This window comes from Aotus nancymaae, unplaced genomic scaffold (assembly GCF_030222135.1).
Source record: "Aotus nancymaae isolate 86718 unplaced genomic scaffold, 86718_ANA_hifiasm-v0.15.2.pri h1tg000065l, whole genome shotgun sequence".
NCBI lineage: Eukaryota > Metazoa > Chordata > Mammalia > Primates > Aotidae > Aotus > Aotus nancymaae.
This window is the reverse complement of record NW_026988480.1, coordinates 299,434-324,433: the sequence shown is the minus strand read 5'-3', so window position 1 is coordinate 324,433 and position 25,000 is coordinate 299,434. Positions and strand designations below refer to the sequence as shown.

The window sequence follows — 25,000 nt, the reverse complement described above, 5'->3', positions numbered from 1 at the left end:
CTGGTGGCCAGATCTCCTGACTCTCAGACCCTTCCTTGTTTCAGGAGTGCCCATCGTTGCTGCTTCCTTTCTTTCCTAGACCGTCAGCCGGGGCCAGCAAGGGTGCTGCTCTGTGTTGCAAGCTTACCCCACCGCTCTGCAAGTCATGCCTGTTCTACAGCTCTCCAACCTCATTCCCTGTGCACTTTCCATGCCTTTATTCCTGGCTTCTCCTGGTACTGCCTGTCTGCTCGGCACTTGGATATGCCCACAAAAGTTCCCACTGAGACTGGTGCCCACTCCACCTAGAATCTGATTCTGGAAGGATGGGTGTGGTCGGGAGATTTGGCCACGCCTGGATCCACGCTTCCTCGCCCACACACTGTGGCTCTCCACACTGGTTCTGAATGCTGCTGGTTTTTTACCCAACATGACTTGTGTGTTTTCTCTGTCTCAAAATTTTGTTAAAGGGATAAGTTGTGGGTGCTTCATTTATTCTTCTTCCATTTTCTTTTGTTGACACACGGTATCACTCTGTCACCCAGGCTGGAGTATAGCAGTGCAGTCATGGCTCACTGCAGCCATGACCTCCTGGCCTTGAGCCATACTCCTGCCTCAGCCTCCTGCGTAGTTGGGACTACAGGTGTTTACCACGGCACCTAGCTAATATTTTTTTTAATTTTTATTTTTGTAGAGACGAGCTCTGGCTAAGTTGCTCAGGCTGGTCTCAAATCCCTGGCCTCAAAGCATCCTCCCACCTCTGTCTCCCAAAATGCTGGGATTACAGGTGTCAGCCACTGTGCCCAGCCTACTTTTTATATTGTACACACAGTTTAGGGGAGGTATGGGTCTAGGTAGATTGCATACATCTACCTGAACCCCTAAACCCTATTAATTTAAATTACTGAAACCAAATACTTCTGTGATTATTCCCAGAGACAGCAACAGCTAGGGATTTTTTTTTCAAGCCAGTCAAATTTTCAAGCAATACTGATTTCTGGAAGCCCCGTCTAGAGTTCCTAATGTAACTGTTCTGGGCTGGAGGCTGAGAACTGTAGTTTCTTACAAAGCTCTCATGGTAATTCTGATCCACAGCCAGTTTGGGACCTAATAATCAGGGGTTTAAAAACCCCTTTTCAACAAATGAAAAAGCTGTAAACAAAAGGCTTTTTAGGTGAAACCGTGCAACTAATAGCGATGCTATTTTCCTTCCAAAATATCCTTATTCTTTGTATTTTACTTCAGGTTAACCACAATTACCTAATTGTATTACACTTGAAATATCTTTGGCCCCATAAGTGAACTGGCTCCATGTCTTTCTGTGTTTATAAGCCAGCCTTCCCAGTAGCTAGAACTATAAGCACACGCCACCACACCCAGCTAATTTTTGTATTGTTAGTAGAGACAGGTTTTACCATGTTGCCCATGGTAAAACTCCTGGTCTCCAGTGATCTGCCCTCTTTGCCTCCCAAAGTGCTTTGGATTACAGGCTTGAGCCACTGCCCTGGTCTATGCTGTTTATTAATTAAACTCTAAGAATCCAGCAAGAAATCACTCTAAATGTGTATATAAATTGCCATTAGGAATTTAGTCAGACTTCTGTCTAATCCCTGAGAACAAGGTCATCTTTTATATTCTTTCTACTCCTCAAACAGTTATTAAAATATTCTGGGTACCTGGTAAAATAATAAGAATGCAAAGGTTAGTTAAGGCAAGTTAATTTTTTAATTACACTTTTTGATGTGAGGTGTATTACTGGTTGTTTAACCATTATCATTAAAATAAAAAAAAATTTATGTGCACAAATGAATCAAATAAATACAGGCAGTAGGGTAGATAGTCTATATCACAGAACAGAGAGACCACTCACCACAGCCTGTCACAATGACCAGAGCAGCAAAGAATGCTTTAAAACTGACCCTAGGGCAAGTTTGCTCTTGACAGTTACACATTTTCACAGACAGCTATATATTAGGTTAAATGAATAACCTAGTGTTATTTATTTATATAAAAATATATTAAAAAAATATAACACACTAGATATAAAAGTTCAAACTTCAGGCAGAAAGCCATTTCTTTAGAAATAAAATTCCAAATAATCTCATCATTGAAGACACAGACCAAGACTTCAATTAAAAGGCATAAAATCAGTCAGGCATGGTGGCTCACGCCTGTAATCCTAGCATTTTGGGAGGCTGAGGCAGGAGGATCTCTTGAGCCCAGGAATTTGAGACCAACCTGGGCAACATAGTGAGACTCCGTCTTTACAAAAACATAAAAAAATTAGCCAGGTGAAGTGACACATGCCTGTGGTCCCATCTACATAGGAGGCTGAGGCAAGAGGATGGCTGGAACCCAGGAGGTCAAGGCTGCAGAGAGCTGTGATTGCACCACTGTACTCTAGCCCTGGCAACAGAGTGAGACTCTGTCTCAAAAAAAAAAAGGGTATAAAATCTTTACCATTTTATTTTATTTTATTTTATTTGAGATGGAGCCTTGCTCTGTGGCCCAGACAGCAGTGGCACAATCCTGGCTCACTGCAACCTCTGCTTCCTGGGTTCAAGCGATTCTCCTGCCTCAGCCTCCCAAGTAGCTGAGATTACAGGTTCTGACCACCATGTGTAGCTAATTTTTGTATTTTTAGTAGAGACGGGGTTTCACCATGTTGGCCACGCTGGTCTCAAACCCCTGACCTCAGGTGATCTGCCTGCCTTGGCCTCCCAAAGTGCTGGGATTACAAGTGTCAGCCACCATGCCCAGCCAAATCTTTAGCATTTTAAAAAAGAAGAAAATTTCAAAGTCAGGTCTTATATCTCATAATCTAAGAATCAGTGACTTAGACCCCACAGTCTCACCTGTCCAGCCAGTATAAGCAGAGCAGTCATGGGGATCAGCTGTCTTCAGCCCTTCTTCCATTTGCTGTAGAAGATCTTTAATTTTGGTCTGGATCCGTCTTATGAAATTATGAATGATCTGAGATCCAAAAGAAGAGATAACTTTAACTGCACAAGAATGGGTCATGCTGTAATAAATAGTTTAAAGTCTAAATTATACACACGTAACAGACAAAAGTTACTTTCTTCAGTGCATCATTGGTTGGAGTCTACCTTGGTTTTTATAAGGTTACTTTTTAAAAAATGAGATAATACCCTATCTAGACTATAGCTCATAAGCAGAATCACAAAAAACAACTTGCAGAAATCAAGTAATTTAAAAAAAACAGAAAATTAAAAAGGATGAGTTTAACTATACAAATATTTCAACTTCTATAAGATAACATCAGAAAGATGGTTTAAAAATTAATGACAAAGGGGATATATATACAATATAAGCTATAAATCAACAATAAACATAATACGTAATTACATCCCAAATTATTAACCTCTTCATACAAAAGAAAATGATAAGCATATGCAAAAAAAAAAAATTCACTCAGTGATTAATGAAATGCAAATAAAAACAAGTACTATGGTTTTCTTTCCAGATTAAAAAAGAATACTACAGAAAAAGAATTAAGTCCCAAGGCTGCTAAGAGCAAACAAAACAGGTATTCTTATTCATTGCTGGTAGTCTTTCCCAAGAGAAGTATGTAACATTCTTAAATAATGTAGCTGATAGTGTTGTTAAGATCTTTCCAACCTTTGCTGACTTTTTTTTTTTTTTGAGACGGAGTTTTGCTCTCGTCTCCCAGGTGGAGTGCAATGGCACCACCATCTTGGCTCACTGTAACCTCCGCCTCCTGGGTCCACGCAATTCTCCTACCTCAGCCTCCTGAGTAGCTGGGATTACAAGCTCCCACCACTGCACCAGGCTAATTTTTGTATTTTTAGTAGAGACGGGGTTTCACCATGTTGGGCAGGCTGGTCTCAAATACTGACCTCAGGTGATTCACCCGCTTTGGCCTCCCAAAGTGCTAGGATTACTAGTGTGAGCCACTGCGCCCCATCCACCTTTGCTGATTTTTAAAAATCTACTTGCTCTATCAATTGCTCAGGAGGTATTAAAACCTCCTGTTATTATTATGGAATTGTTTATTTCTCCCATTAACTCTCTCTCTTTTTTTGCTTTCATGTATTTTGAAGTTCTGTTATTAGGCACAGACAAATTAATGACTATTACGGCTTCCTGACAAACTGACTCATTTTCATAATGAAATGTCCTTCTGTGAGATGTAAATACTTCTAGGTTTCTGCACAATTAGGACTTTCAGAAAAAATTCTACTGAAATTTGGGATTCTTGACTAAAAGTAAACCTTAGGAGCAGAGGTGTGCAGAGTGTGAAGTCCAGAGAGGTTTCCTTAACCCTGGATGTACATGTTCGCATTTCAAAGTGTTTAAGGCCCCAGAACCAGGAGACATTTCTGACTTGTAAAACTGAAGACAATGGGCTCATCTTTTCCATACAGAGATTTATGTACATTATGAAAAGATTAAAGAAAGATAGTTATCTTTCTTTAAAGACTCTCTCAAAAAGGTAAGGGGAGACAACTGCCTTTTTCCCTTTTATAAAAAGCACAGAACATTTACTTTCCTTATCTACAATACAGGCTTTGCTGATGAAGGACATCAGACCCTGCCTGCACTGCATTGCACCACAGGTAAGAACTGGGACCCAGGAATTGCCCACTGGTTATTTGCTGTCAAGTAAACAGGAAGAAATTCCTGATCCAAAAACCTTTTGCTACATTCAGGACAAAATTAATTAACATAAGCATCAAAACCGAACACCCTCTTTATCTGCTCGTCCTAAGAGCTAATTTATGGGACATTTCACACATAGTCACCAAGTTTTCAGATGCCCGCTACTTGCTTACTTGGTCATCCATTCACTTTCAGCCTTCCTTTTTATATTTAAAGTGCATCTCTTGTGTAGCATACAGTTAGGTCTTTGTTAATTTATTCTGATAGTCTTAGAGTCCCTCAGTGGACATGAGCAGAACCCTCTTCATTGGCAGGATGCCCTAAGAGAAAGTGTGGTTCAATTAGCCCTGAGTGGCACATTTTCTAGTCTCACTGTGGAATGAAACCTATCTATTCCTGCAGACTCACCTCTAGGCTGTATTTTTTAAAAACTGGAATGAATTCAACCCCTCAATCCTCACTTTCTTGTGTAATACAGCATGGCTCCTATGCAGAAAATCAACAAATTTGCTTCCTCAGTCTTTTATAACCAAAAGCAGAATAAGGAGGACAAGGGGGGAAAAAAAGAAGAAAAGAAAGAAAAACACAGAAACAAGAGGCACAGGCAGGCTGAACCGTTGGCTGTTGTAAAGCCCCCAGCCCCCTCCAGGTTTCCCTGAAGATACTGCTCCAAATGACTGCTACCAGTGAAGGAGGCCAGGATACTCAAAGGCAAACTGCCCCCAATGAGATAAACACGAAAAGCCACACCCAACTTGTGCCCTCTGCCACCGCTGAGATCCGAGGACCAAAGGGCTCCCAGGACGGAATCCCAACCCCTGAAAGCCTTGAGCTGAAGGGGCTCTCTGCTCTGGCTGAAAACAGCTCACCTTAAGTGGTGACTTCAGGAGGCAGGAAAAATTCGTCTCGCACCATGTAGGTCTGGGGTGCCAAGGCTCTCCCTGACTGAGGGGATAAAGCAATAAAGGAAAGTAGTGAAGGGGCTGGCCCCACACCTTGCAGTGGCTGGATGGTTTATAAGCTCTCCTGTAAAGCTTAACTCTTTCCTCTCTATTCCTTTCTTCTCTTTTCTTCTCTTTTCCTTTCTTTTAAAACAGAGTCTTCCTCTGTTGCCCAGAATGGAGTGCGGTGGCACCATCTCGGCTCACTGTAGCCTCTGCCTCCTGGGTTCAAGCCATTCTTGTGCCTCAGCCTCCCAAATAGCTGGGATTACAGGCATGCAACACCACATTTGGCTAATCTTTGTATTTTTAGTAGAGACAGGGTTTCACCATGTTGGCCAGCCTGGTCTCAAACTCCTGGCCTCAAGTCATCCACCTGTCACAACCTCCCAAAATGCTGGAATTTCAGGTGTGAGCCACCATGCCTGGCCCATTCCTTTCTTCTCTTTTCCTCTTTATCTGTTCAATCAAGGGGTCTAGGCTTAAAAGAGAAAAAGTCTCTAGCATCCTAACCCCTGATTTTGTTATTCTCTTTAAAATTCCAGCTGGTTACATATTATGGTCCATTTTTGTGCACATTTTAAACTGATGGGCAAGCTACAAGAGAAATTCAGAGCTCAAATGGTTAACCTGCAATGTAGAGTTCAAAGTGGAGTCTTCTAAAGCTCTCTTCCCCTCTTTGTTTCCTGACTGCTTTAAATCTGCTGTTACTGAGTTGCTGGTGCTAAGATAAATCTCATTATTTATGGCCCAACTAATATGTAAACATTGAAAACTCACTAAAAGTTAAAGAAGAAAAGGAAAAGAAGTATTTTTATTAAGGAAAGTTATAAAAACAAATTTTATAGAAGAAAGAATCTTGTAATGGTAAATTCTTATCTTAAAGTAAGGTAACCAGTTGTAAAAAACAAACAAACCAAAGAGATGTTTAGAACAAGCAAGAAAGTCCAAGCATGTCATAAATGGTCTGTATAAGTCATGAAAAAGTTCATGAAGGAGAATCTATAAAAGGAATTTTGTATAGTGTTTCTAACATTAATCCTCAATGTTAAAATAAGGTTTTCTTAAAGTATTAATCTGCTCTTAATAAAACTGCAACATATTTTACTTAGAATTTTATAAAAATTTTAAAAAACTCCTCAGAATCATATCTCTGAAGTTCAACATTTGCTGTGTCCCACTGCCTTCAGCTTCTTCTCCCTTGGAAAAGGCCTAGGATAGTAACTCTCTTCAGTCTTTGTCAGTTCCTTTAACTTTTTCCTTCAGTCCTGTTATTGTGGCCTAATGCTAAAATGTTTCATCTTGAAAGTCAACATTAACCAATGTTTTCCTCTAACATAATTCTGTACTCCTGGCTTTTCTTGATATTGATCTAAATTCTGAATGTAATCAAAAACGTCTCATGCTGTTCCTGTGAGTCATGTGTTCCCCTGCTATACTCATAACCTCATAACCCTAAACACACTCTTCCTGTGTCTAATTAAATTCAAACACTTTTTCATCAAGTTTAACTTCCAAGTTAACTAAATGGACACCCATCAGAAAAAAAGTCACACTGGAAAAGGTCTTTCTTTGCCTTTTTGGAACTGGCTTTAAAAAAATCCCAAACTTTTATCTTCTAGAGATCATAAGTTTCACCTTCAAATGATGCTGCAAATGACATAGCAATCTCTCCCCAATAATGGCTGCTACCTTTACGAATATCCCCAGGATTCAGCTGAACACCAGTTTCATCTTAACATAATCCCCCCTCTAAAGAGTCCCTTCTTCCAGTAAGGTCCAATATCCTACATCCCACAATCCAAAACAATAACCTGTCCAACTTCTCGACCAACTAATAATCCTAAGTAGGGCCAGCTCTACAACCTGGTCAGCAGGAAGCAGTTGGAAGATGAGACCTTCCTCCACATGCCAAAGATCTGTCATTGTTGCTCTGTCACAGGGGAAATGTGGAGTCCTAATTAGAAAAAGGAAGTCATGCTGGTGGGAGCAATGGGAAGCCAAAAAAAAAACCAGATAAGCTAAAGGTCCAGAACATGTACCTCTCCTGTGCTCAACTTATGAGCAGACACCTACAAGTTAGCTCACTGCAGCCTTGGCATTATTGGTACTGCACAAAGCTCTCCAGCAAATCCCATAGCACCATTCTATAAAATCTCCAGCAATCCTTTGTTTCCTTACAGTCAGCTTCTCTTCACTGGCCTGCCTGTCACCTCCTTGCAATGTCTTTTCCTTCTTTCTCTAATAAATCTGCCTTTCTGTACTTACAACTGTCTTGGTAATTTCTTGCACCCCCATGCCATCAGCCCAGATAGTTGCCACTCACCCATGACAGTCTCCATCAGATATCAACCTCTGTTGCTTTTTTTTCAAATAGGGTTTCACTCCTGTCACCCAGGCTGGAGTGCAATGGCATGTTGTTGGCTCACTGCAACTTCTGCCTCCCAGGTTCAAGCGATTCTCCTGCCTCAGCCTCCCCAATAACTAGGATTACAGATGCATGCCACTATTATAGGAGTCATTAAGAAATTATTTTATGCAGATACAGAGGATAAAGGGTCCTTGGTAAGGTTTTTTTTTTCTCGTAATAAAAGGAGCTCTAGAAATGTTTCTTTTCTAGCAGAAAAACAGCTTGAAGGGCCAGGCTGGCAAGTTTTGGTATGCTAATGTGGATTTAAAACTAGGTCTGCCCAACATGCTGTCCCCAGATATCTCTACCTATGCAGGACATCATAGTGGCCCACATTTGCATATTAAAAGGCTAGGGTGGGCCACCCAGTTATTTCGAGGCCTATGTAAATGACATACCTGGTCAAACCAATCCCTTGGGTCCTGCGTAAATCAGACACCACCTCCTCCAGCTTCCCAATATAACCGACCATTCCTCCCTACTCACCACATACTGGGTTTCCTCTCTCTGCTTGGAGCCTCCCTCTCTCTGTCTCTGTAAAAGGAAGCTTCTTCCTTCTTTCTTGCCTATTAAACTCTCTGCTCCTTAAAACCACTCCACGTGTGTCTGTGTCATTTTTTCTAAATCGGTGCAAGACAAAGGACCCTGGTTCCTGGTTCCTCCAGTCATCAGAGCCATATCCACTACATCCAGTTAAATGTTTTGTATTTTTAGTAGAGACAGGGTTTTGCCATGTTGGCCAGGCTGGTCTGGACCTGACCTCAAGTGATCCACCCACCTTGGCCTCCCAAAGTGCTGGGATTACAGGCATGAGCCACCGTGCTGGCCAAGAGGAATTTCATTTATGGTTTAACTTTGAAACAAAGATAACAGCCCTTTCCCAAAACAATCCCCCTTCTTGCCTGGGGACCAGACTGCCTTTGTAAGACTAACAAATTTAGCCACAAGATTAGAAATTATGGTGTAGGAGTCATGCAACCAGAGGCCACAAGATTCCAAACCTCCCCAGTTGCTCCTCAGGATAACATCACCATTGTAAAACCTAAGAATGGTGCTCGAGATATTTTTTGAGACTCTGCATTCTGATGTACCAGCTGGTGCCATCCAGACTGATAATCTGGCTCAACCAGTTCTGTGATCCCACCTGGGAACAGAAGACAGCAAGAAAAACCCTCTTTGACCACCTATGATTTCATCTAGGATCTGACCAATCAGTACTCCCACTCCCTTGCCCCTACACGCCAAATTATCTTTTAAAAACCCCAGTCCAAGTTTTCAGGGAGACAGATTTGAGTAAAACACTCCGGTCTCCAGTTCAGCTGGCTTTGTGTGAATTACCTCCTGCACTGTGATTCCATTGTTTTGATAAGGTGACTCTGTGTGGGCAGTGGGCAGGCAGAACCCACAGGGCACTTACGGTCTTCTCCATTCCCCTGCTAAGGCCATGCAGTAACTTTTGACTGTCAGATAGTGTATTTATCAGTTCCAAAATAACCATGAGACTCTTTTTTAATGGTCTTTACTTCCCTACTGAGATTTCCTCATTTTTCATTAATTGAAAGATCGCGCCATTGCACTCCAGCCTGAGCAAAAAAGAGCAAAACACCGTCTACAAACAAACAAAAAAGAAATTCACTACTCCTCCAATCATGCACTGTAACGTACTCTATAGAACCTCCCTCCTCCTCCAGTCATGCACTGTAACACGCTACAGAATCTGGATATAATACAAAAAAGCAATTACATTCTGGTCTGCTTATTCCCTGGTGACTTTGAGCAGTTGCTTTTTATATTATATCCAAGATTTACATTTGTTTTATACAGGGAGTCCTCCAGCAGGATCTTCGTCCAGCATTAAAATACAAATTCTTTAAAACACATTTTACGTTTAAAAAAAAAAACCCAGTACATGTACCTTCTTTTGTTGTACTCCAGCTGTATATTATGCCATAAAACCCCCATCCTTGTTCACATTTTTTTTTTGAGATGGAGTCTCACTCTGTAGCCCAGGCTGGAGTGCAGTGGTGCAATCTCAGCTCACTGCAACCTCCGCTTCCTGGGTTCAAGCGATTCCCCTGCCTCAGCCTCCTAAGTAGCTGGGACTACAAGTGCGTGTAACCATGCCCAGCTAATTTTTTGTATTTTAGTAGAGACGGGTTTTCACCATGTTGGCCAGGATGGTCTTGATCTCCTGACCTTGTGATCCACCCACCTCGGGCTCCCAAAGTGCTGGGATTACAGGCGTTAAGCCACTGCGTCCCACCTATATTTTAAAGTCTTTGAAAGTAACAGGTGAGCATTCAGAGATGGGCAAATCGATTTTAAGAACAACCAACTGTGACAAAGAGGATTTAAATGTGGATATTTACAAATATAAATTTTTGCTGTAACACAGGTACTGAATATGACTTTCCCCTTAGACATTATATCTATTAGTTGCCCAAGACTAAAACAGGTAGGCAAGACAACAAATTCTACTAAGTGACTAAAATACAGCATTAGCTTTCAAAATTGTATCTTTTCATTAAATGTTATTCAAAGTAATAAGTACATTACAATAATTCCTACTCAACCATGGTGGTAAAATGCCTTCTCTTATAGCAAAAGCTAAGTTAGAAATCTAAGGCCAAGGAAAGCTTCATGAAAATCTTTATAATTACGCTCACCCAAACATAATGATAAAGATGGCACACCAAAGAACATAGTATCAACATTTCACCCAACTTAAAGGTGATATAATGAGTTAACTAGACAAACACATTCACTAAACAATCTTTGCTTACTAGCAATGCTTTCCGGATTTGCCATTTCCTGTGGTTTGGGTGATGTGCTTGTAAATGTATTTAACTTTGCTTCTGTTAATGAATGCACCAAAAAGAATAACTGTCTGTTCTCCATCCAGCTTCTTAAGAACTTTTTGACTCCACATTAGTAACTTAAGCCTCCTGTGTCTTGACCTTGGGTTTCTACTATAATCAAAGAGATGCAGAATCATTTACATGAGAAGGAATAAACAGGGTATACCTCTTTAACACCTGTGGTGGCAGAACCCATAAGGTAGTCCCTAGCCCATACTAGTCCCCATACCCTTCTTTCTTGTAAACAGAAATCTGATTATAATTCAGAATAGAGAGAATACAACCCCAGAAGAGACACTTGGTTTTCCCGGCCCCGTTACGCGCAAAGGTGGCCACGTGACAATGAGACCTAAGTGCAAGTCTTCTAGGAGGTCCTAGAAGGTTCTTATTTTTCATGATAAAGAAGAAAGAACTTCTCTGATTTTTCCCCCTGCTGCCTGCTGATTAAAGTACCTCTAAGTTGAGTTTTCCAGGCCTAATGCACACTCATATGCAGTCTTAGCTCTATCATGATTACCTAATTCTAAAGCATGTGCTATTAACTCTTCACTCCTCATAAATGCTACTAGAGTATATTTTTAAGATTTAATGATTGCTTCCTCCAATTTGCCAAAATTTCATTGCAAAAACTATTCATTTCTCTGCCCTTTGCCATAAGGAACTTTTTCTAGTTCCCCTTTTCCTATTTCTCATAAAAGAGGCTTCTAATTTGTTTATACTGAAACCAAATTCTCATGAATATGCTGTAATTCTATTTACATTTGATGGAGATTACCGTACCAGGAGAAATTTTAACAGGTTTGCCTCATTTAATAATGGTATTTTTTATATATATATGCACATGCGCGTATACATATATACATATACATATATGTGTACATATATATATATACACACACAAACTTTTTTTTCCTTTTGAGACTGAGTCTCACTCTGTCATCCAGGGTGGAGTGCAGTGGCACGATCTCAGCTCATGGCAACCTCCTACCTCCTGGGTTCAAGTGATTCTCATGCATCAGCCTCCTGGGTAGCTAGGATTATAGGCATGCGCCACCAGTCTGGCTAATTTTTGTATTTTCAGTAGAGATGGGATTTCACCATGTTGGCCAGGCTGATCATGAACTCCTGACCTCAAGTGATCCGCCCACCTCAACCTCCCAAAGCCCTGGGATTACGGGCATGAGCCACTGCACCTGGCAGTATGGTATTATAAAGATAACTAACAATTATTGAGTCCTTACTATTTACCTGGCACTACGTGCTTTACATATTTCAATTAATCTTTACATCATTCAGTTTTTTAGGTAAGAAAACCAAGGCTTGAGATTTCATGACAATGAGAGATGAAGCTCTTAGAACTCTGTCTACTTATAAAGTTCCTGGGCTTTGCATTCTCTGCTTATTGTGAAATTTTTTGCTTAATTCTATATTTATATTTTACTTTTGGATGTTCAGGACTTAAAGCCTTCACTCAATCATACTCTATGAATAGAAATATGTACCTGCCACATAGCCTAGAAACAGCAGGAGCAGTTAAAGACCTTTGGAGGTTTTATGTCTTGACCTTGAGATTGATTTTTAGCAATTACATTGCAATCAGGAAGAAAATGTTCTTTTCCTACATGTTGAGTAGGCAATTTTCCCAAACAAGAATGCCCAAGTGTATTATAAAGCAAAAATATACTGGAGTAGATATTAATCACTGGTTGTAAAACCCCTTGTGAAGTGTCACTGCATCTACTATTCCAAATGATACACAATGCATGTTTATAGCCAAGATTTATTTCTCTTCCTCACAATGTTTTCATGGTAATAAATCTTAGAATCGAACAAGAAAGCTTTTTTCTTGGGGAGGGGAGGGTGGGAAGAAGAGACAGAAGAGAAAGGAGAAGGGGGAGTAGGGGAAAGAGAGGGAAGGAAGGAGACAGAAAGAAGAGAAAGATAAAGAGCAGATAGACACTGGGTGATATTTACGCGTACAAATTACTCCAGTTGTGTCCTTGAAAAATGTTTCAAGATATTAAATTCCTCTTTATTTGTGATATTTTTCCATGTACATCACAGGAATAATTGATGGGAGTAATTTATTTCCTAATTTGTCATTTGCTAGAACATATTCTGTACCTCTCTGCCTCAACTATAGATTTTAGACAAGGTATGGGTTCAGATCAGTATGTTCATAAGCCACATTTTATATTGCATATGGAAAAAATAAAAGGCAGATTTTACAAATTTTTATAATTTTACAAGTATTTTAGATGATATAATCAACACTCTAACAGCTGTTACAGGAAGACACAGGATGAAATTTTCTTTATCTTGGCATAAAGCTTAGCAAGCATAATATAACTGGCATATTAACAACTTCATATATGATAAAATACTCAGTGATATGATATTATGTATTTCTGTAACTTTCAGATACTTTTGAAATAAATGAGGAAGAAAGAAATAAAATGTAGACGATTAGCAAATCATGGGTATAATACTATTCTTTAAAAAAACAAAGTCAATGCTTTCCAGGTACCAAGCACTGTTATTGGGACAAAAAGCTGAATAAGATTGGATACTTCCCAAAATCTTCCTGGTCTAATGAGACAAACATAAAAATAATTATACGGACTATATTATAGTCCATATAAGTGCCTGACTAGCAATATACAATATGGTATATTCAAGAAAATATATAAACATATGTAGACTGATATCTGAAGACAATCTTACTTCACCCTTGTGGAAGGCATTCAGGAGTTTACTGGGATTGTCACCAGATGCCCGCTCACAGAGGCAGGCAAGTGTGTAGCTGGGGCGTTCAGAAAAGTGGAAAGGGAATGGAAAGGCATCGACGACCACTGTAAGCCCAGCAGGGGGCTTCCTGGTGGACCCAGGAGAGTCTTTCTTTGATTAGGGAGTATCATCAGTGGGGCACTGTGTGGACTAGAAGGCCCTAAAAGCTTGCTCCTCAATGAGCTAAAAGCTGAGAAGCTTGCTTTGCAGGGCTGTCCGTGTGGAATCTGGTGGATCCTAAGCCCTGTGAAAGGAATACACTGACTCTGTGTAAGTCTGTTGTTGCCTTTCACTGCCATCATAAATACTCTATGGTGAAACTACAACTATTATCCCCATATCACAAACGAAAACTATGAAGCAAAGGAGAGAGGTAAAGTAACTTGCCAAAAGTGATATCAACGTTAAGGGGCATACTGGAGTTTTGAGCCAGGCAGCCAGCTCCAGACTACAAGCGCTAGAAACATTTATGGTAGGCAAAATGGCCCCCAAAGATATCCTGGAACCTGAAACAGGTCACAGACCACAAAATAGGGGGAGGATGCTGGATTATCTAAGCAGAGCCCATCTAATCCCACAAGCCTGTAAAAGGAGAGAACCTTCACCTACCAAGTCAGAAATACAGGAAAGAAGGTGAAATCAGAGAGATGTGAAGTGTGGGAGAGACTTCATCTGCGGGTGCCGGAAGGACCGTGTGGAAAGCATGGACAGGGCTCAGGTGGCACTGAGGAGCAAAGGCCAGCTAGCAGGGAAGTGGAGAACACTCCTGCAGCCACAGGGAATTGGATTTGGCCAACAGCGTCAATGAGCCAGGAAGCAGATTTGCCCTCAGGGCCTCCAGGAGAGAAGGCAGCCTCGAGGATGCTTTATGAAATTCTAAGCAGAGGAGCCAGCAGAGCCAGACTGTACCTGGACTTCTGACTTCATTTTAAAGATAAAGAAATAGGTGCTGTTTTAAAATGTAAAATTCGTATTATTTATGGCAGCAATGGAAAAAGAATATAACTTTCTTAGCCAATCCTTCAAGTGGCTTTGGAATGGCCAAGCAACAGAGTCTGCCTGGACAACTCTGAGCAAGACCCTGGAGGAAGAAGCCTCTCACAGGCATCTCAGAGAAAGATAGGAGCTCACTGTGCAGAAAGCTGGGGGCATTCTGTGCTGAGGAACAGAGATATTTAAAATGCATTTAGGAGAAAGTCATGGGATTCCTGAAGAAACAAGTCATTCCATCTGAAAACTACGGAATATGCAATCCTTCTCTTTCTAAAATACTTGTGTTCTTCTGTACTCTTTATGAGAAATTTAGTGCTAGTTTGAGGAAACACAACTGTCTTATATAAAAATGCAGAAAACTTAAAAAAAGATTGACAAATAACTTGTAAAAAATTATATTAACTTCAAATAGAGGAGAGTGAAAAGTCTAAAAACAGGTGTTCAAAATGCACATAATAAGTAACTCCTAAAAAGAAAAAGGTATGTTTTGAATAGTTATGCATAAATTGAACATTTAGGTATGAATAATACTTGAAATGCACCAGGACAACTTAATAATAAAATCTACTACACTCCTAATAAATGGGGTATTTGAGACACTTAATCTAATTTAATCCTCTTTATAATCCTAAAACAGCATTATCATCATGGTACACATGCAGAAACTGAAGCTAAGAGAAAATAAGTTGCCTACATTTAAAAGATGATAAAAATAGCTTTTTGACTCACGTCTTATATATGTGATGATGTGCAAAATTTGCAAACTGTATACCAGAAAGTAATTCTTTTCTTAGGAAAGATTTTGACAAACCTGTCTGTTGAGGAAGATGGGTTGGGGAAACGGATTTCCTAATTCAGCTCTCCTATGCTAATGATCACTTGTAATGTCAGACAAATGAAGATAACAATGTTATACCTAGCAAGAGTATGGGCTTTTTTTTTTTTTTTTTTTTTTTTATAACACTCCATTCTGCAAACAAAAGGAATAAAACAAAAGTCCCCCAATCCTTACCTCAAAGCTAATTACTACAGGGGAAAGGTAGGCAGGGGTGGGGAAGCTATAGCTTCTGATAGTAAAGAATTAGATGGTAGTGAAAGTATCTACCTTCATTGGTGGTTATTTTCACTAAACAGGTCGTTACCTAAACTAACTCTATCAAGATAATGCTATTTTGCTGAGGTGTCTGAAAATAGTTTGTTCTGCTAAAAATAGTCATAGATTTACATAATCTGGTCTCCTTCTGTTTTCTTATTTCAAACTCAGTAATATAACAGAAAATATTCTAGATTACATATCCTAACCCACACACCTTAATCCAATTTTGATGTGTATCATAAAAATTCATCTGCTATGTATGCTTTGTAGGGGATATATAGCATTACCACAAGGAAGTTTATAAGTGCAATAAAGAACCAAGGACAAACTGCTAAGTGACAATATATTAATAAACTGCACACAAGGACTCAAAACATACATATTTACACTTCAAGGGACAAGGAGTCCATGGAGATAGTGGGATTTTGTGGTCAAATTATGTTTAATTATGGAAAACTCTCAGTGAAAAGTTAGGTTTCATTTTGATTAAACAATTGCTGCATGGTACTAACTAAAATCTATAAAAGACAGGAAGCTTTTCTGAAAAAAGAAATTCAGTTTGTTACATTCAACTTAATTCAAGGAAAATTTGCTCAAAACCTAGTCTGGCCCTAGCCAGCTGCTAGTTGCCCTTACAGAGTACACTCCTCACCAGGAACTCCCAAAGCATATTACACAGTTCTTGACTTACATACAATAGCCTGGAAGGTTATCTAAGAGTCCAAGATATTAACAATGTATACCTAACATTCTAGAAACAGAATAGCTTTTAAAATACAAAATTACATCGTTAAATAATATGCAAAAAATGTTTCCCATAAAAAATAACAATTTTTAAAATTTCAGTAGATTTATTCATTCAACAAACATTTACTACCTACTGCATTCTTATTTCAGTATCAAGCAGTGAGAATGTTTAAAAATAACTCCGTGGGTGCAATGGCTCACGTCTGTAATCTCATTGGGAGGCTGAGGCAGGAGAGGAGAATCACTTGAGCCCAGGAATTCAGGACTAGCCTGGGCAATATGGCAAGACCCCATCTCTACAAAAAAATATTTAAAAATTAGCTGGGTATGGTGGAATATGCCTGCAGTCCCAGCTACTTGGGAGGCTGAGGTGGGAGGATCTCTTGCGCTTGGGAGGTCAAGGCTGCAGTGAGCCATGATTATTGTACTCCAGTCTGGGAAACAGAATGAAACCCTATCTCAAATTATTGAGACACATCTCAAATAAATAAATAAATATTTAAAAAATTTAAAAATAATAACTCAAGTATATTTAAGAAAAAAATCCTGTTCTCAAAAAGCAAAGTGGGAAGAGAAATAGAAATGAATTACAGTAAGCCCTTGGTAATCATGAATTAAATGTTTAGAACTCCTGTTTGACGTTTCAAGCATAAACTTATGTATCTGGAGACCCAGGCTATGAGAGATGACAATTTTCAATCTTGCTGAGTCCCAAAGGCGCACAGCATGAGCTGGTATGTTCTGCTCTGGGTAGAATTCCCAACCTCCACATTTCCAAGTGGTTTGGTTATTCTTTATCATCTTACCACTACCATCAACAGAAGTTCCTGCCCCCTTTCAGAGACGACGAGAATGAAGGAAATACGTGTATGGAATTCAGAAATCTGGAAACTGTTGGCAAACTGAGGATATATCCATATGAATATTGTACATCTAACCATATTTTTCTTAGAAGGAAAAGGAGACAAGAATAAGCATTTCTTTAAGAGGCAAAAAGTAAAAGCTATGTAATTTTTATCTGTCATTCCATTGAAAATATATAAAGAAATTTTTCATTATCATATTTTATACTCTAATAAAAATAAGCTACTCTGTAATAATGTTAATAGCTATCATTAACTGAACTCTTACTAGTCACCTATATATCAGTAACTATGTGTACCTAGGTACTAACTGTACTCAACACCGTTCTGAATGTTTTATGTATTAACCCAATTAGCCATTACAACAACCCAGTGAGGACGGGGTGGTTATATTACACCTACATTATAAAAAGTTTTCACAAATACATTACAACTATGTTACATTAAGAACCTCAGCCTTTCAATTTAACCATTTACATCAAGTTGATGAGGTAAGAAAACCAAGGTTCAGCGTGTGATTAAGTTACTTGCTCAAAGTCTACAAGTCATAAATGGCAGAAAAGTAGGAGTCAAACACAGGACTATTAAAACTCTTACCTGCTCTATACTACAATTTATTTCCAAAAGATGGAAAATGCTCATGTGTATCTTAGTCTCTTCTCCATAATCTTATCATTACCCTTCTACGTCAATCTCTTTCCACATCAGGAACTGAAAATTGGCTGGAGGCTAATTAAGTTCTTACTGAAAGAAAACTTAACAAAGCTGTATGTAGAACAGTTTTCCTCAATCCATCTCAAATTTATGAGTACTCTGGCATGGAGATCGTGTTAAAATGCAGGCTGTGATTCCTTGGGTCTGGAGTGGGAACTGCATTTCTAACAATCTTTCAGGAACTGCTGATGATTTTGGTCCACAAACCTCAAGTTTGAGAAGTGGTATATTCTCCTACCTGACACACACACACACACACACACACACACACACACACACACAATTTAGTTCACTTTGAATAAAGAGAAAATTTTCTCTGGGTATTAGGGTAGTAATAATTTCCTTATGCTTCCATAATACATTATGATGCTGAGCAGATTTTAAAGTTTCAAAACAAAAATATGGAAAATTAAATAATTATAAACTACATTATTTCCCATAGCCCAAGATTATGTCAAATTATAGAAAAGTTTTCCTGATTTTTTTCTGAGGAAGAAGTTGTAAAGTTCTTTGGATTGACCAGAAACTATAAAACTCCTAGAAGAGAACATGGGGAAAAACTCCTGGACACTGGCCATAGCAATAATTTTTTGGTATCACATCAAAAGTTCATGCTACAAAAGCAGAAATAAACAAATATTACTATATCAAATTAAAAAGCTTCTGCACAGCAAAGGAAACAATTCTTAAAATGAAACAGCAGCATATGAACTGGGAAAAATTCCTTGAGCCCAGGAGTTCGAGACCAGCCTGGGCAAAATGGCAAAACCCTGTCTCTACAAAAAACACAAAAATTAGCCAGGCGTGGTGGTACCTGCCTGTGCTCCCAGCTACTGAGGCAGCTGGGAGGATCACCTGAGCTCAGGAGGGAGCCACAATTGTGCCACTGCACTCCAGGCTGGAGAAGCCTCCAGAAAACACCTAGCAAGCCTGACTAACAACCATGTGAATGAGCTTGGAGCAGCTTCTCCTGCCCCAGATTAAGCCTTAAAATAACAGCAGCCCTAGCTGAGAAGTTGAGTGCAGCTTCTCCAGAGACTATGAGCCAGAACCTGCAGCTGGATTCCTGACTCTGAGACACTGCATGAGGTCCTAAGTGTCTATAAAAATGCTAAGTGTTGGGATAATTATTACACAGCAACAGAGCTAATCGCAGGGGCCTTTACTTGAGTGCCCTCTCAGCCCTAGGGGTGGGGTTGCTCCTTTTGTCTGCTATTCCTATACTCTTCAGAGTTCTCTTTCCTTCTCATGAGGCAATCTCTCGTTACTCCAGTCTCACAGTTAATAACGATTCTTTATGTTCAACTTTCCCTATTAAACTCTGTGTGGTAGCCATCTCCTGGTTGGACTTGAACATCAGATAAAGCTGCTGCTGCTGGTCAAAAAACTACACTTTGAGAACCACTGGCATAGACTAATCATGATCCAGCTCCTGCAGCTGGGTTCAATTCCCCTTAAGTCCATAGGCATAACAAAATCAAGTAAAAAGGAGGAAATGGTTGTTAGGTGAGTAAGAGTGTCTGCTTCAAAGACCTTCCATAATTAAAAACAACTGCTACTACACTGGTTCACTGCTTTTCACAATATTTGCCCCAATATTGTAAAAAATGTTATAAACACCAAGTTATAGAAATATGGTTCAGGGAAGTAGACTTGAGTGGTTCTAGAATTGGAGGCTAATTTTATTGACTGATCACACCACACATCTAGGCAGCAGACCTAAAATGAAATAAAGTAAATGACTTAAAGAATACTTAGTAATAAACTGTTACAGTGTGTTTGTAGATTTTTGCAATTTTTACTTAGTAACAGCACACATCATGGAGAGAAAATTATTCAATGCTTAATTTACAAATTAACAAGTTACCCTATGAGGGCCACAAAGTTCCACAAACTGGGTGGCTTAAAACCACAGAAATTTATTTTCTCATAGCTCTGGAAGCTACAAGTCCAAAATCCACATGTCAACAGGGTGATGCTCCCGTCAAACCTACAGAGGAGAATCTTTCCTTGCCTCTTCTGGCTTCTGGCGTTGGCTGGCAATTCCAATCTCTGCCTCCATCATCATATGGCCATCTTCTCTCTCCCTATGTTTCTGTCTTCTCAATTTTTTTTTTTTAAAAACAGACAGAGTTTCACTATGTTGCCCAGGCTAGTCTTGAACTTCTGCCCTCAAGCGATCCTCCTGCCTCAACCTCCCAAAGTGCTGGTATTACAGGCATGAGCCACCACACCTGGCTCTCTTTTCTTCATATTAGAACACCAGTCATATTGGATTAAGAGCCCACCATATTCCGGTATGACCTCATCTTAACTAATCAGATCTGCCATGACCTTACTTCCAAACGTCACATTCTGAGGTTCCAGTGGGTTAGGACTTCAACCTTCAGTACCTTTTTTTTTTTGGTGGGGGACACAATTAAACTCATAACACCCTCATTTTCATGTCTATCAAAAAAATGCATAATTTTATATCCTATAATTGCATTCTTAACATATTTTTAAAATTAAAGTTTTTTTGAGACAGAGTCCTGCTCTGTCGCCAGGCTGGAGTGCAGTGGCATGATCTCGGCTTACTGCAACCTCCGCCTAATGGGTTCAAGCAATTCTCTTGCCTCAGCCTCCCAAGTAGATGGGACTACAGGCGAGCACCACCACGCCCAGCTAATTTCTGTATTTTTAGTAGAGATGGGGTTTCACCATGTTGGCCAGGATGGTCTCGATCTCTTGACCTCATGATCCGCCCAACTTGGCCTCCCAAACTGCTGGGATTACAGGCATGAGCCACTGTGCCCAGCCAATTAAAAATTTAATCATCTGTCAATCATACAAATATTAATAGGGAGGATAGTGGAGTTCAAATCATATTAATTGTATCTGATGACTTTCCAATAACCAAAAAGCAGTCTTTCCACCTTTTAAAACCACTGCCCCCTCTTCCTTCAATGTGCTCTCATTTTCACATTCAAGAACAGTATGATGTCCACTTCTCCCTTTCTTTAGCATATACTCATAACCACTAGCATAGGTCTCCACCGCAACTTATCATTTCATTGCAGAAATATCACAAGCCCTATTAGTTACCTGTAGTCTAATTTTCTTTTAAACATAAATCAGGTACATAGCTGAGATCAAAATCACATTTATCCAGATAAAAAGGGTAAAAAGAAAAATATGCAATTACAGAACTTTGAGTTCAATTAGTGTTTATCTCCTGTGAGGTTGCAAATGAAACTCACCTGCTTCTCATGTCTTTATCATTACTATTGTATTATTATTATTCTCATATCAAGAGTTCATTTCACTCATCTTTCACTAAACATTGCAGTAACCTACTTACCCTAAGGATGGTATTGAGATGGCAACTGGTAATAAGAATGAATGATGGATAGTTTTTTCAATGCTTGCCAGAGATTTGTCTTTGTTATTAAAAAAATTAAACACTAAGTCACAAATGAAATACATATTTGTATGTAAAAATAGAAGAAATCCAGAGAAAAACCAATATTGACATTTGAATTCCAAACTGAGTAACTTTAAATCATCAAGAGGAAAAGGTTAATATTTATTGAGACCATGCTTAAGGTAACATATCAGGCAGTTTGCTAGGCAATTTATACATTTCATCTAATTCAGACACATCCCCATGAGTTAGATGGAGTGCAGTGGCGCGATCTCAGCTCCCTCAACCTCCCAGGTTCAAGCAATTCTCCCTCCCGAGTAGCTGGGACAATAGGCATATGACACGACACTCAGCTAATTTTCGTTTTTGTAAAGATGGGGTTTCGCCATGTTGGCCAGGCTGGTCTCAAACTGCTGGGCTTAAGCAATCAGCGTGCCTCGGCCTCCCAAAGTGCTGGGATTACAGGCGTGAACCACTACACCCGGCCTGTTTCCAGCTTTTAACCACATTCAAGAAAATAGAAATCATTTGCCTTAGATACTATATGCAGACCAAATGGCTCTTTCAAAATTACCTTGTTTTAGCCACCTTGTCCCTCTACAAATATGAAATACACGGGGATCCAGGGAGATGAAGTGGACCTTTGAACACGTACTTCAGTGGATAAAGAAAACATGGTAAAGGTACAGTTTTACCAAGCACGAAAATAGTTGTGCTGATAATCTTCAATTCTGCTTTTTGTCTTCCCCGTTACATTTTGTTCAGATAGACCGTGAAGGGTGACAGGGTATGCCACCCCAAAAATACGTCTCTCTGGCATAAAGATTATTTTGAGCTAAAAGCACTTGAAAAACAGAAGAGTGCTCTAAACTGCCCCCTTTTCTTCCTAAAAGCAGGAGACAAAACTCCTGTAAAAAATGGCCTCCCTACACCAGCAGCGAAGAAACACTGGGCACCAGAGCCGGGCAGTCAAAGCGGAGATTTCTACCCAGACGCGGTTCAAACGGTTCCATCTTCCGCTAGTCTCCCCGCACACCTCAGTTACTGTCCCACAGCTGCCGCTCTTGGTTCCGCCTAGCATAAAAGCATTTGGGTTTTACCACTTATGTGTGTCTTTTTCACATAAACCATATGCAAGAGATGTGCATGTTTTTCTCCTGTTAACGTTTTATGTCAATGTAACTCTGGTCCAGCTCCGGACCCTCAGAGGGTGAAGTTTGGCCTCTCCTACACCCGCTTCCTATTCCTGGGCACACAGTAATGAATCTACAAGGACAACGTTTCTGTGACGGCGGGGGCCCAGGGACCAGACATGGCCAAAGAAAGACAGCCTCCGGGCCAGGTGTCAGGAGCAGGTCGCCCTCGGAGCGCTCCGCCGCTCAGGGGCGGGGGGTGTCCGCGGGCCTCGCAGGGGCACAAGCCTGCACCGCTAACCGCCGCTCGGGCCTCGCAGTCACCTCCAGGCGCCAAGCTGCGGGAACGCGGCTCATGCAGCTGACGCCCACAGTCCCTGAGCGCCATTCACCGCGAAGACCCGAAGCCAGGCACCGGGCGCTACCGTCCTGCGCCCTGCCGCCCGAGGCCCTCTCAAGCGCGGCGCGCGCCTGTGACGTCACACCTGGCGGAGAGTGGACGCTACCACCGCTGCGCTCCCCCTCCGGCGCCAGTGCGTCCCCGCCGCCGACTCACCTTCCCATCCTGATGAAAAGGGAGGCCGGGCTCGTCCGTGGAGGCCGGGGGACGAACATAGCCTGTCTCTTCGGCCGCTCCGGCGGCAAGCAGCGCCCCGGCGGCGGCCTCGTAGTCCGGGAAAGGGTTGGCGAACGCCCGTTCCTCCATCTCTGCCTCCCCTCCCAGGTGCAGCTTCAGCCTCTTTGACATGGTCTCGCCCATCTCCGCCGCGGTACGGCGCGCGGGCGGGGACAAACCTCCTGTCCCGGCGCTGCGGCTTGTCCCGCCGCCGCCTCCTCCCGGGGCTCGCGCTGAGAGAGTCCTCTAGGAGGAGCGAGGCCGCGCGCTCGCGGGGGGAGCGGGGCCTCTGCGCGGGGCCTGCCTAGTCGCGGGCGGCTCGCACATCGGGTGGCCGCGGAGGCGCGGCGCGCGTGTCTCTGCCCTGCGCCCGGCGGGGAGGAGCGGGCTCACGGGAGCGCCCCGAGGCTCACAGCCCGCTCGCGCCTCCCCGCACCTTCCCGCGGCTCGCAGAGCCCGTCCGCGGCGGCGCGCACCGCCCAGGGCTGTAGTCCCCGGGTCGGGATCGCTGCGCCCGGCCCCTCTCCTGAGGACGAGCCCCCTCGGCGATTTCCAGAGAAAACCGAACGGCTGCGAGGGCCACGCTCCCCCAGGGAAAACCTGTAGAGAAGAGCTTGCTGTCACTCAAGGTGTGTGCGCGTCGCCGATCGGAGCGAGCGCAGCCGCCGGCGCGCCATCGTCAGCCTGCATTTCACCGGCCCCTGCTGCACCAGCCCAAAGGAATAGCAGCAACTCTGTTTGATATTAAGAAAAAAAAAATCTCTTCTAAAGAACAGAATTTCAAAACAGCCTAAAACACTGCAAGGCTAGTCTCCCGGGGGTTGGGGGAGGGAGACAGTCCCTCCTATTCATCACTGTTGGAGGGGGGTGTCTGGGAGGAGGAGCCACAGGCCCTTTTTTTTTTTTTTTTTCTTTTTGTTTTATGTTCAGTCCCTTCGTTTTGAATAAATGGACATCTTTGGTACCGGGACATAAAATGAAAGCATACTTAATTATCCAAATATGTTGTTGACCAGAAAGAGTCCTCCAGTGTTAATTGACCAAGAGCATAGTATCTATTATAAAAAGGACACAACCAGATCTTTGCATTTATATAATCGTGATGTAATTTACTTCACTCTTCATTGGTTCTCTTTATTTTCATTATTTGTTTAGAACCAAGTACATGTATTGATTTCTGCTCCTTGAGGAAAATGTCTTATTCCCGTTTTCTTCCACTCAATAAACATTGATTGGGCGCCAAATGGTACTAAGTGATGAAGAAATAGATTAAAAAGATAGTTTTTGCTCTCTGGGGATTCCCAGTTAGTGGGTGAGAAAAGCAAGGATTACAGCATAGCCGATATAGGTGCTTTTCTGGAAGCAAGCAAGATAAACGTTAATGTAATGTAAAAAGTGACATGATGAAGAAAAACACAGTGCCGAGCACAGGGAAGGCTCAGTCCCTCTTGCCTCCGTGACCTCAGTGGGGTGGTGTGGGGAGGTCTGGTGTCATCCCACTACCTCTTCTAGTGTCCCCCAACCCCAAAGGGCTGGACATGAGAAACACACCTTTCCAAGAATAGGACCATGGGAAAGTACAGTGTAGAAGAAAATAATTTTAAAAGGGTTACTCAGCATAACTATCTTCAAAGTTCAGGGAAACAGAACAGATACAACAGGATGACTATTACAGCAGCATCCCTTTAGTTCTACTTTCCTGCTTCTTTCCTCTTTCCCGGCATCCTATCTCCCACCAAATTTTCATACCTACACGGTGTAGGAAAATCCAGTCCAGGAGCTATTGATGTGGACATGGCTTTAGGAGCCACCCCTCTCC

At 41.3% G+C, this 25,000-nt stretch overlaps 1 protein-coding gene across 2 annotated transcripts in view; it reads right to left on the bottom strand.

Moving 5' to 3' along the window:
* The window catches only part of LANCL2 (LanC like glutathione S-transferase 2), a 59,212-nt gene extending 35,887 nt beyond the window's left edge, over window positions 1-23,325 (bottom strand). Inside the window, exons 1-2 of one of the 2 annotated variants that reach the window (XM_012438880.3) lie at window positions 23,122-23,325; window positions 2,835-2,952 (exon numbers count right to left, since the gene is read on the bottom strand). In XM_012438880.3, the coding sequence (XP_012294303.2) occupies window positions 2,835-2,952; window positions 23,122-23,325 (322 nt within the window). Of the gene's footprint in view, window positions 1-2,834; window positions 2,953-4,793; window positions 4,816-23,121 lie in introns of those variants that run through there. The other variant, XM_012438881.3, reaches the window with a different exon arrangement.
* Window positions 23,326-25,000: the final 1,675 nt, after the last annotated feature.